The sequence below is a fragment of the Halyomorpha halys genome, unplaced genomic scaffold (assembly GCF_000696795.3).
Source record: "Halyomorpha halys isolate HHAL.00 unplaced genomic scaffold, Hhal_1.1 Scaffold237.1, whole genome shotgun sequence".
NCBI lineage: Eukaryota > Metazoa > Arthropoda > Insecta > Hemiptera > Pentatomidae > Halyomorpha > Halyomorpha halys.
Window position 1 is genome coordinate 901,663 of NW_027112495.1, and position 12,789 is coordinate 914,451.

The window sequence follows — 12,789 nt, forward strand, 5'->3', positions numbered from 1 at the left end:
CGTCTTTTAAAATTTTAATATTACTATATTCTCATACTCCTTTCATCTTGTTATAATACTTTCACTAAAAATTTTCTTCCCACAATACTTATGTACCTATACTGTTTGCCATCTTTTTATTTTCTTGTTATTCTGTTTTTCTTTATTTTTATTATGGTTGTTATTCTTTTTATTTTATTTTATTTTTTTTTTTACTTTGTCCTGATAAAGACCTGAAATTCTGGTTGAATTGTTGGCATTAAAAAATTAAGTTATACTTATTTGTGTACTTCACTTCAGCCCCAATCATCTTCTACTCCTAATTAGTTAGTTTTTTTTTTTTTTTTCCGATCCCTCTAAAACAGAAAGAAACAATGAATTAGTGAGTGCTTTATTGTGGGAAAGAAAGGAAATAAATCGTGTTGTGTATTACCTTTTACTACCTTTGGTATTTTAAGGTTACCTGTAATGTTTATTGTTATTTATGAAATATCCATTCTAGATGGTACTATTTAGTTTGTTTTGTTGAATTTTCACATGTATAAATAGGTATTTATCAAGTATTATATTTGAAAATTAAATTTTTTAGAAGTTATCACTGAGACAACCAGTTGAGAAGTGCTATTTCCTTAGTGTTGGAAAAGTATCCTATGGTAGAGAAGGCGCAGGCTTGGTGGATAGTAAGGCGAATCCCACTCATCGCCTTGTTGTATATGGATTAAAAGGAGCTTGGACAACCAGTAATAGGGATGTGGTTGCTGCTCTCTATGATACTTTCATCAAAACAAAGGTACAATAAAATTTAACATTTTATACTTTTACAGCATTTCGATTGTTTCATTGTTAAAAATCAATTCCTATCATTCATCTCATTCTTATATGCTTTATATTTATCTATTTACTGTTTGTTGCAGAGTAATTTTGTTTATCATTATTCACATAAATCTATTTATCCAATAAATCCAGTGAGCCTTACTGGGATTGGAAACCAAACATTGAGATCATTCAACGTTTTAATTAATCACTCTGTTTTTTCTGTTTTTATATGACCCTCTATATCAGTGGTTCCCTAACTGAGTGCCCCAAGCATATGCTATGCCAGGAGTACTGCTAGTAAATGCCAATTTCTACAAAAAATAAATGAAATAGCATACATACTTATGCATTTACTTTGTATTGTTTTTTTTCTCTTCTTACATATTCAACTCTTGTAAGGATAATTGTGCCGCAATTTTGTTTTTTAGCTCTACAAGGGTACCACAAAATTTTTTTAGCCTAACAAGGGTACCATTAATTTTTTTTAGACCAGAAAGGGTGCTATGGTGAAAAAATTTTGGGAACCGCTGCTCTGTGTTGTCTCTCATAGGTGTTCCAACAAAGATAAGAATAACAGAGAGGGAAACTAAATGTAGATAGGTGATAGTAATAATGAAGAAATTAAAAGCTTTCTTAAAAAATGGAATATTTATAATCCGGGTGTGGTCAGATTAAACTCAAATAGTAATATTTTGTTCTATTTTTATTTGAGCCAACGATTCTTCCCATGTTGCAGGGCTTCGTCAGGGCTGTTTTGACGGAAGTCAAAGTCAGAGTGCTTTCTTATATTTAGGAAATTTTCAAAATTGGTGTATTTGAAAATAGATTAATTTGATGTGTATTAACATAAGGCAACAGTAATTTTTTTATTTACTGAATGAATATATATAGCTTTTATATAAAGGTTAGACAGTTATATATTTCTTAGTTCCTAATAAAATGATCCTGGTTTATTATTTCATGGTATTATCTAAGAGAATTTACTAATCAGACTGATTTTTTTTACTAATATTGCTATCTGGAACAAAATAATTAAGTATTATCTATTCATTTTAGCAATTAAAAAAAAACCTTTCAACAGAAGCACTTAAAGGATTCCGGCGAGAACCTAACACTTCGCTTAAACCTCAATCCCACACAACCGAGCCAAACCAGACTCCAAATATTTCTACACCAAATTCTAACAATTTGCAGGTAATTATAATTTGTTGGATTTATAATGTTCAACTATTTTTTAATTACAAAAATAATAATTTTAATTCAACAAATCAGCAACAGGCAACCCCCTCACCACTTAGTAAACTTCAGTGCGGTCATGCAGCAACAATGCTACAACAACTGATCGCTGAAGCTGATACTAAAGCTGTAGTTTTCAGTGACGAACCTACAACAGAAGCCAATGAACAGCAGTTGCAAGGTTTAGCAGCTTGCCAGCATACGGATGATGTCATTCATAAAAACTGGTTGAGTAAGTATGGAATAAGGAGTAAGAAAATAGATATGTATTTATTTTTAATTTTATTATTTTCTTTCAGTTGCATTGGTCAATAGCCAGGTTCTATTAAAAGGTCCCGAAACTGAGGGTTATGTTATAATCTCAGCTGCGAAAGCTGAAATATTGCAAAGTGTCCACTGCCCAGTGTGGCGTGACAGGCAGCTTGTTGCGAAGACTACTTGGGTAGGCTCTTTGCAGTCTATGCAGTATTATGCCACTGTCTCTGCTGGAAAAGCTTCTTTAGATGGTAATATATTTTTTATATGATGTAGTAAATCCTGGGTGTAATGAATCCAAAGGGGTTTAAAAAAAAAAATTGTTATATTGAGGTTCAGATAGCTAAAAATTCATTATATTATGGTAACATACTTATTTATAGATCTCTATATAATGAATCATATGGAAATCAATCTCTTTAAAACTATTAATTATGAGAAATAATGAACATATCCTAATTGAAATACATACATAAACATTTTTATTTTACAAAATCAAAAAAATAATGGTATATTCTACATACATGTCCTATTTGTTATGTATAGATGTATTTTTTATTGAAGGCCATCGCTTAACTAGTTCAATGGGGCTTCAAAAGTTGCTATATTGATGTTCTACTGTATTATTTTTTATTTATAATAAAGATCTAATAATTATAAGCTCTTATAGGTCTTAAAATAGTGTATTTCATAGTAAAATATAACTTTTTTTTTAAATTTTTGTTTTATCAATTATTTGATGAATAATATGACATTCCACTATTATCACTTCTGTGTGACATAAAGGGTTTTTCATTTTCAGAAAATATAATGTGGCTAAGTGTTGATAACATAAAAGAAAAGGATGACTGTGTTATTGCTGAATTGCCTGATGTTCCACAACTAGTTGGTAGTGGTCAGTCTGTTGGAGGAGTGGTTAGCGAAACAGTTGGTCCAAGCAGTGCTGGCTGTGAGCCTCCTCTTCAAGTCAGTATTAATAAATTAAAAGTAGTTTGTAAGTCAATACCAATGCAGTTAGTTGCAAGTTAAAGGGACTCCTATATGGTCAATTGGAATGACAATCATCTTTCAAAAGGCAAACTGATGTTAATCATAAAGATCTCTACACTATCTGTCCAACTGATAATTACATGTAAATGTGGTATTGATATAAACAGTAAGGAACTTACGCAATGTCTTTTTCAATTTATAATTAACAGAAACTTTTTTTATCATTATTTTGGCATTCACCTGTAAAATACAAAAAAGAGAAAAAACATGATCTAAATAAGGCACTTACAGCCTTTCCTTCTCTTCAAATTTTTTGAATCATTGGATTTTCAAATATTCTTTGTAATCGATCAGTATAACCCACACTCTGAACATTCATCTTTAGTTTTTGTATCATTCCGACTGACCATGTAGTGGTCAAGGTCTCTTAACAGTCAGACCTATCAAAATTTTTGTTATCTGTAGTCAAACTTATCTTATTGAACCTTAATGTTTTTTGTGCTATTAGTTTAATAATAAGGTATAAAAACTATTTTTTTGAGAATCTACCATTCTTTTCTTGCAAATTTGAGTTCCTATGACTAGTAAGGAAGCAGTGGTGATTATTCCATTTGTGGAGATGAGCATGTGATCCTCCTAGTTTTATAAAATATATATGTAATTACTTTGTATTAGTAATAATAAATAGAAAATAGTTATTTGTAATTAAGTACAATAGAACAGTTGAACTATAGAACAGAATGTTTGCATTCTGACAGATCTTAGCTTCAGCACTGCATCTTCTGATCTTAGTCCTTTTAATGCCTTCTAGTTGTTTGAGAACTGCATATTTTACTTTGAATTAACTGGATTACTTTAAAGGGACTCTTATATAGTCAGTTGGGATGACAATAAAACCAAAGATGGACATTCGGAATGATCGTGTAGGGGTGGTACTGACTGATTAGGGATGCAATGTTGAATGATCAGATTTCAGATCTTTTGTATAATCCATTTGTGTAATCTTAACAATCTCAACACCCATTTTCAGTTTTACTTTCTTTCTGACGCCCTTTTGGGATCCTTTTACAACACAAATGGAGGACATCTCTAATTGTGATAGCCATTTTATGTTGTATTTTTGTGTTGGCTATTATGGAGATTTAGAGAAGTATTATTAAAATCTGTCACTGTCAATTTTATTTTTGTGAAAATACTGTTTTGTATTATTTTAATATTTGCAAATACTGTATATAAGGAATAAAAAACTAATTATTTAAGTGGATTATCATTGATTTATTTGAATTTATTCTTGTTTTAGCTGCAAAGGATTGTATCCAGATGTAAATGTGAGTTTTTCTATGTTTGTTATGGAGAGAGCAGTATGTCACCCAGTAACTTTGCAGTTGTACCTACTCCACCTTCGGAAGATAATTCTTCGCTTTGGGAAAATCAAACACAACCTGTAGATGCCTTTACACTAATGCACCATGATTTAGAAGTTTGCACAAATTCATTGCAGGTACAGTAATCAATATATTTTAAAGTTAATACTATTTTCTTGTTCCATTGATTTTGATTTGCATTATTATTAAAAAATATTGAAATCAAATATAAATTATTGACAAGTATTAAAATTGTTTTACTACCTGAATTTTATTCATTTGAAGAACTATTTAAATATTGCTGATTTTTTACTATTTTAATCTTTATTTTGATGTTCTACCTAATTGCAAATTTGGTGTAACTACCTCTTTAACCATTTTGTTAAGTTGCTTGTTGAGCTTTTTTCATTTGTTTTTATCTTCATTCAGATCCTTCCTTCTGCTATCAATCACATATTTCCGAAAGACTTTTTTCATTAATTTGTCTTGGTTTCAAAAGCAGGTACAGGCACCTATTATTATGTTAGGGTTTCTTTTAGGTGCCTTATTTTTCTTTCCATCGATCTGACATAAAAAATTCATTCCTATGATTTTATGCTTTATTTCACTTTTTTCTTAGTTCTGTTAGATGTGGAGTAGCCTCAGTCCATCTCTTGTATGTAACTCGGTCCAGAGTCTTTCTTTGGAGTTGATCTAGTGAGCAACTGCATTCCTTCCAAGCCCATCTATGTTGTCTCTATACGTAAGCCTTGGCCTGCCAACAAGACACAGTTTTCTATTGGTCTTGCTTTGGGGACCTTTCAATCATCTCTCAACCAACAAACATGGCCATACCATTTCAGCTGGCATTCCTCGAGGATTTTAATATCTAATGTGGACTCAGCATTAAATAGGAGGGGACTGAGACTATCACCCTACCATACTATCTTGCAGAATCTAAAGGGTGAAGATCCTGCACCAATGAGACAAACTGTACCTGTAATTTTATCTTCTTAAAAATCTATGTGTAACCTTGATTTTTCCAGTAATTGAGCTATAATTATATTGTAATTGTGCTTTTAACATATTGCTTCTACAAGTATTCTTTTCTCTCTACATCTTAATGTGTTAATATATGTACGTATATTTTCCAGTATGCTATGTTGCTAGACATAGTAAATAACCTACTGTTGTATGTGGAACAGTCAAGGAGAGAGGCATATGAAAGGGTTCAGAGAATGAGATTTCAGTTGCAGCTGCAATCGGTTGAAGATCAGAGAAGGCCAATTCAGGAGGCTCAGACACGAGTGAGGGCCCTTTTGTCAAAGATAAAGGGGCTCGAGAAGGAAATGTACATTGTTCAAAGGGCATTAGGTGATGAGCCAAATTCGCTTCACCTTATTCAACAGATTGAAAGCTTAGAAAGGCAGGTAAGAACCTAGTATGCTACCAATTGATTCACATATGTTCTGTTTTAGTTAAATTTATTGAACGAATATTATATTTTTATTATTTTGAAGGTATTTGTTTGCAAAGAATCACTGGTTGTCCAAAGTGAAGAGTTGAATGCGATGTTGTCCTGTTATAAAGAGACACAATTAATGGGTCAGAAAAGTACTAATCATGCTCGGAAAGGAGATTCCTGTGTAAGTGTCGTCCGTGCTTCAGAAATATGTTTCAAACATGCTCAGTGGAGGTTGACAGAAGCTGATGGCCAACTTGGGATTGCAGATTTGGTTCTGAGTAATTTTCTGTAAGTTTATAAATCATAGTGTGAAACCTTTTAGTTTTTCTTTTCTTCATTGTTTTCTAAATCTCAATCTTGGAATTTTTAGTTATACCAAAAATTCTAAAAGTGATGATTCAGTTGAACATTTATTGGAACTTGGCTATGTACGAATGACCAATTTGCTACCGAATCAAATTTACAAAGAAGTTCTTCAACCTACTGAAATTCACAACAATATGCCTGTAGATAGGAAGGTATTGCCATAACTACTGAATTTTTAGATTTAATTTCTTTAATATAAAAAACAAAATGTGATATTTAGAAATGGATAGGCTAAGTCTCAAGTAATATTTTTTCCAAATGTGCTAAAATAAATAATTTACAATAAAATATTGTAAATTTGTATGATAGTCTGATTTATTTGAATTGAGGCGTAGAATTCCAAAATCAGCCAATTCCATTTTCCTAATTTTAATTATGTTTGTTTCTTCAGTATCAAAGGTAAAGAAAGGAACTTGGTATTCATGTGACAAATGAAAAAAATTAATGCCATCAGAATCAAAATTTTCACTTGTATTTTAAATTTTAGATATCTAGGAACAAATTTTGTTCCGTCTTTGCCTCTCTGTTTTAAAAAGTGTGTTTAAGTATAATTGATCAAACTAATAATCCAAAAAGGCTGGTGCCTGATTTTTTCTTTTTTTACTCCCTGCCTGGCCATTTCCAGCATCCCAATGGTTATTCTACAGGTCATTAATCTATTATAGCTAGTTGGTCCCATCTCAATTTTGTCAGATTAAACCAACTACGTTTCCTTGTTCATGTACAAACATACCTTTCTGAAAATGAATATGGCCTCGTTTTGGAATTCTGAGTAAAGATAGTAGTAGTGGTATAAGAACAGAAAGTTACTTTTTTTTTTTTTTTTTTTTTAATAAAAATGTTAAAATAGAGAGCTCTGCGAGTATTTTGTCGTGAAAAAGCACCTGTTGGAGGAATATCGGTGAAAGAACATTTTGAAATTAATCTGGTTCCTTTAACAATAGGTATGGTTACAATTGTATTACTTCTATTGTGTCAGTTTAAAATTATTTTAAAATGTATTCATGTTTTCCTAATTGTTTATTGAAAGGTTTAACAAAGAAGTTCTTTAATAAGATGCTCAAGTTCTGTTTTCCTGAACGAGAAACCGAAGAAGGTGAGCCAGATGACAACAGTAGTGTGGATGGTGGAAAGAAGGGAAAGATTCACCACAAGGGGAAAGAGGCCAGCTTTTATGTGCCCATTGAAAGAAAAGATGATGTTGAAAAAATGAAGGTAATAACTTTTTAGTATTAATGTATTACAAATTATTAATTGAGGCCATGAGGGCTGAGAGTATTAATGTGTCACCTTAACAACCTTTAGTCAGAAGTGGGGCTGGTTGAAATTTATTTTAAGGTAGCCCCTCCAAATGAATTTTGACCTTCATAGGCTGGATTTGAACCAGCCCCGCTTCTGACCAGACGTTACTAAGGTGAAACCTTAAAACTCTTAGCCCTCAGGGCCTGAATAGAATAGGTTGGTGACTTATGGGGTAACCTCCCCTATGCTAGAAATGGTCAGACAGGGGGAAAATGAAGAAAAAAAGATTGCCAAGTCCTTGGGACAACATAGGTTCCTCACTTTTTTAAATTTTTTTACAGCCTTATTTTATTTTTAACTAGCTATATATTCAATACAATTTCTCAACCGCAATTAATGTACGTAATATAAAAAGTTTTGAAAAATCACAAAAAAGAAATTTTTATTTAATTATTTATTATCTTTTTCTATTTTCCTCAGAAATATTTCTGCTATGGTTCATTGTGGATTGTTGTACTTTAGCCTGATTATTACTGCTAGGATTTTAATTTTATTATTATTAGTTTCAAATAGGCTCGTTGATAATGATTTAATATGTTTAATAAACGAGCATAATGTCGAACATTTTATAAATCTCAGTTAAAATTAACCACATTTTATATATATATTTTTTAAAATTATTTTCTATTTTATTTTACCAAAATCAAAGTTGTGATCATTAATAATACTATAGTTTGATAAGGTAGTTATTTCTATATTTTTTGCACTTGAGATATGTTGTTTTATTCTATTTTTTGCATGATTACGACAAAGTCAAAAGGAGGGTAATGTCTTTAGGGGTGTCTCTTAACGTGCTCATTTTTTAAGTTTTTAATCATTTTTAAGCAAATGGCTCAATTAACTTTCAAGTTTGATGGCTCAGATTATTCACTGAGATCTCTTGATTCTATAAGAAGAATTGGACCTCAAAATATTGAAATTGAATTTGTCAATCTGTTGCTGTAGGGACTTTTTTGAGCGAACTGCCTAATCACTTTTCTAAGAATAATGTCTCAAGTTACTCAGCAGTGTTTTGGAATGATTTTAGATCAAAATACTTAATTTTTTTAGCATTTGAGATGTTTTCTCTATGTGAATGTTAAATTTTATAGATCACTTTATATAATTATTTACAACTCTTGAAAAAATGTATAAAATTGATAATTTAAAAAAAAAACTTATTTTCAGGAACGGGCAGAGAAGAACAAGCTGTTTATTTATATTAAAATTCCTGAAGTACCAGTAAAAGTCAGTTATAAAGGAAATAAAGAAAAGAACATTGAAGATATTAGAGACTTCAGTCTTGTTATTCCAACGCTTGAGTATCACAATGTCACGTGGACCTGGTTAGATCTCTTGCTTGCTATGAAAAGTGATTCCAGGAGAGTTATTTTATCTCAGGTAAAAATTTTCAAAGTAAAATTATGGTTAGTATAAATAATTATTTTTATGACGAGAAGATGGTTGGGGGTGCGGTCAGTAAAAGTTATTAGAATAGAATAGAATCAGAATCTTCTTTCATCAACTTAAAAACAGACACTCACAACTTATCATTAACATATTCCCAAATACTTAGTTTATTGAAAAAGTAACATAGTTTTTTAATTGTATTTATTTTTTCTAAAGTCATTTGTCGTGACGTTTTTATACTTTTTTTTTGTTTTTTTACTTGTAACCCACGTTCTGAACCAAGCGCACTGGGACCTGCACCCCAACCCGCACAGCCGTCACGTCTCTTCTTATTTTGTCCAACTCAACCTTATCTTTTGTTTCTTTATTCTAGTATTATACTTACATATTTCATCAGTTACATACATTTTCTTTTATTTATTAAAAAATTTGTTTGTATTATTTAGTTTTTTTATCTCTTTCCATAACTTTAATTTTCAATTATTATTAAATTAATATATTCATATTTCTATGTTTCTTTGCATTATGTAGTTTTAAAATTTTCTTGATTATGTAATTCTACTAACTTATTTAATTAAATGTTTTACTTTCCACTTTCTTCATCACTTTATTTTTACTAATTTTCATTCTGTATTATTATTTAATTGTGTCATTCTATTTACATTTTATCTTTTTAATTTATTTTTTGTATTCATTGGTTGTTATCTTTATCTTTGTTCTTAGTCCTGATGAAGGCTAGAAACTTTGACACAATTAAATAAGTTCTCTCAACTTCTTTGTATTTTTTACTGACCACACCCCCAACCATCTTCTCATAGTATATATTATCTACGGTCAACTATCTTCTCATCAATAATTATTGTTGTTTGGGCGTGGTAAAGCAAATTGGCCTGGCCAATTCTTCTCAATAAATAAGTCCTATAAAGTTGAAATGACTACTAATGGGCTCTTCTTATGCAGTAGATGTGGAATAAGGCCAGGTTTCAAAAAATTTGTTCTTTAAGTAGTTTATAAAAAATTATTTCTAGTATACATTAAAAAAAATTATTCTTTCAAATAACTCAAAAATATAAAGCTCTTGGGCCATTATAAATGGTAATAAAATTTTCTACAATACAAATTAATTCATTGAACCAATATTAGCAAAGATTAGTACTTTGGTTCCAAGTGAATTTTTAAAATATACTGTAAAGGTTTCTATGGAAATGGGTTATCATATAAAGGAACAGATATCACTTACTGAATTTATTATGGTTTTCCTTTTGCTGTCTATTTGCAATAAGACTAGGTTAAAAAAATTTGGACTCTTAAGTAGTTTAAAAATATTATTTCTAAAACCTAAAATAAAAATATTTTGAATCTTTTAATTTTTGTCTTTCTTATTCATTATTAATTGGAATAATTTACAAAATTAAAGGAAAATTCATCTTTAGTAACAGAGTTCTGCTGCTCATGTTTTTTTTTTTAACGCATAATGCTTGGTAAATTATTCTTTAAAAAATGAGAAGTTGCTGTGTTAATTTATTTCTGAAAACTTATTTCAGGCTATCAAACAGAAACTACAGATTAATAAATTCAGAACAGGTTCTGACGAAGGTCCTTCTCCCCAAGAAGAGGACAAAGCAAGGATGCTCTTCGGCAATCGTCATATGGTAATAATTAAGATATGTACTTGATTAATAAATATTCATGAAAAGTGTTCAATGAATGAGTGATCTAAAGTGAAGACAAAGTCAAACGTCTGTGATGAAAACAACCTTATTCCCAATTACCATTACCATTTTCAATAGAAAATACATAGCTCAACGAATCCTCGTTCTTATACTTCCTAAATTCATAAAGATTTTTTGATTGATATCTTGAACTAACTTATCACTAGACAATTAACATAACCAAAAACTTTATTATTTCTCTATATGATCTCCTATACCACAAAGAAACTCACATCAACCCTTATAGGGTAAAACTATTGAACACTTTAAAAAAATGCTTACTTTTGTATTTATTCTTTTAGGTGTTAACTATTCAATTTAGTTATTTTTTAAGATAGAACAGAAACTTTTTTTAAACTAGTAAATATTAAGCTGTTACATATGTTGGAGAACCAGTTTTAATTAATTTCAATATATAGACTTAATTATATAAAGTTGTCCAAAACACTATTAGCTTCATAAATAAATACATTGTTAAGTGTTTATGTATAATTAAAAACCAAGAAATGCGAAATTTTAAAATCTCTACAGTTTTAGTATACCATATGTACCAATTTTCCCGATAATATTGAAATATTATCCTTCTGACAAATTTAATGGGGGAAAATGACTTATAATAACATTCCTACAAGTTTTTTGGATAATAGAAAATAATTAATATGATTAATAATTTTTAATTTTGTAGTTACAACAATGTAGATTATCATAACTTGAGACATTTTTAAGACGGTCACTGTTGCATATATACAAACTTTTTTATACTCGCTATTGAAGTGTTTGGAGAGTCCTTAACATATATTCCTAGCCTCCCTGATACCAAGGAAACTATTTGCGAAATTCTAATTGACATATTTGGCTCAGCTACAATATTTGAATCAGTGGCCTATAAAGGGTTAAAACAAAAAGTACTTCTATTTTATATCTTCTTCCTGATGATCATTAATTAATCTATTAATAGTCTCCCTTATCCCCCCTTTGGCAACATAAGTTCTGGAATTATTGACATATGCTGAGTATACTTAGGCTGTCATCTATTACTATTATTTTTTATGTTTTCTTTGGTTAATAAGGAGAGGGGAATCATATTTAAATTGGGAAAAATAAATGTCGCTGTGGAATCAATTACACAGGGCTAAGAACTTGGTCTTAATGGACTCCTATACTTTATCTTTAGTTGTCTCCAAGGCGTCCTCCTGTTTTCCACTATTTCTGTTCAGTTGCATTCCAGGAGTGGGTCTGATTGTTTCAAGATTGAAGTGGACTGAACTCACTGTAGTTTGCTACTTGATTACAAAATCTTTGTAGTAAATCATGAGAGTCATTTTCTGTGAGATTGAAGATGTCAGGTTTCAGCTAGTCTCCATAAACACTTTCATGATGTGTTCAGCTGTTACCAGCCAACTGCTACCAGATGCTACTGGTCTCAGTGGCTAGGGCACTAGAGGGTCGACATTGTCCAACTACTCTGGTCACCATCCAATAGTATACATACTATTGGATGGTGACCAGAGTAGTTCTTTTGGGATGGTTACTGTTAGGTGTCAGTGTGGTTAAGTGGTAACCTGGTGTTAACCAGTTCTATGTCATTGTATCTTCCTGGGTAATGATTTTTTTCTATTTACTGGGGTCTATTGCCATCTGAAGGATTATTGACAGACCTGCTAAGCTTTCTTTCTTGAACACATCTGGTGGCAGGCGATATAGAATCACCTTTTCCACCAAGACTCTGGTACACCCTTGCCCTTGTGACTTAATTTTTACTGACTTCCTTAACTGTTGGTTTGAGATTCTGATTCCAGGTAGAGGAAACATACTTTAGAATGCAGTACTAATACTGCATAGAGGCTGATGAAATTATTAAGAAATCACATATTGAATCTCAAAACATAATAATGTATGCTGAAAATACTTTAGGTCAAATGAAAATTTATTATCT

General features: G+C 30.8%; 1 protein-coding gene across 1 annotated transcript in view; it reads left to right on the top strand.

The window, feature by feature from the left end:
* hob (hobbit) overlaps nucleotides 1–12,789 on the top strand; it is a gene marked incomplete in the record, with an annotated part of 43,534 nt that overhangs the window by 29,337 nt on the left and 1,408 nt on the right. The window contains 13 exon segments of the mRNA XM_067050336.1: nucleotides 569–769; nucleotides 1,852–1,989; nucleotides 2,068–2,263; nucleotides 2,331–2,537; nucleotides 3,089–3,252; nucleotides 4,577–4,777; nucleotides 5,774–6,049; nucleotides 6,140–6,372; nucleotides 6,455–6,602; nucleotides 7,301–7,394; nucleotides 7,481–7,665; nucleotides 8,920–9,132; nucleotides 10,686–10,793. Coding sequence (XP_066906437.1) covers nucleotides 569–769; nucleotides 1,852–1,989; nucleotides 2,068–2,263; nucleotides 2,331–2,537; nucleotides 3,089–3,252; nucleotides 4,577–4,777; nucleotides 5,774–6,049; nucleotides 6,140–6,372; nucleotides 6,455–6,602; nucleotides 7,301–7,394; nucleotides 7,481–7,665; nucleotides 8,920–9,132; nucleotides 10,686–10,793 — 2,364 coding nt within the window.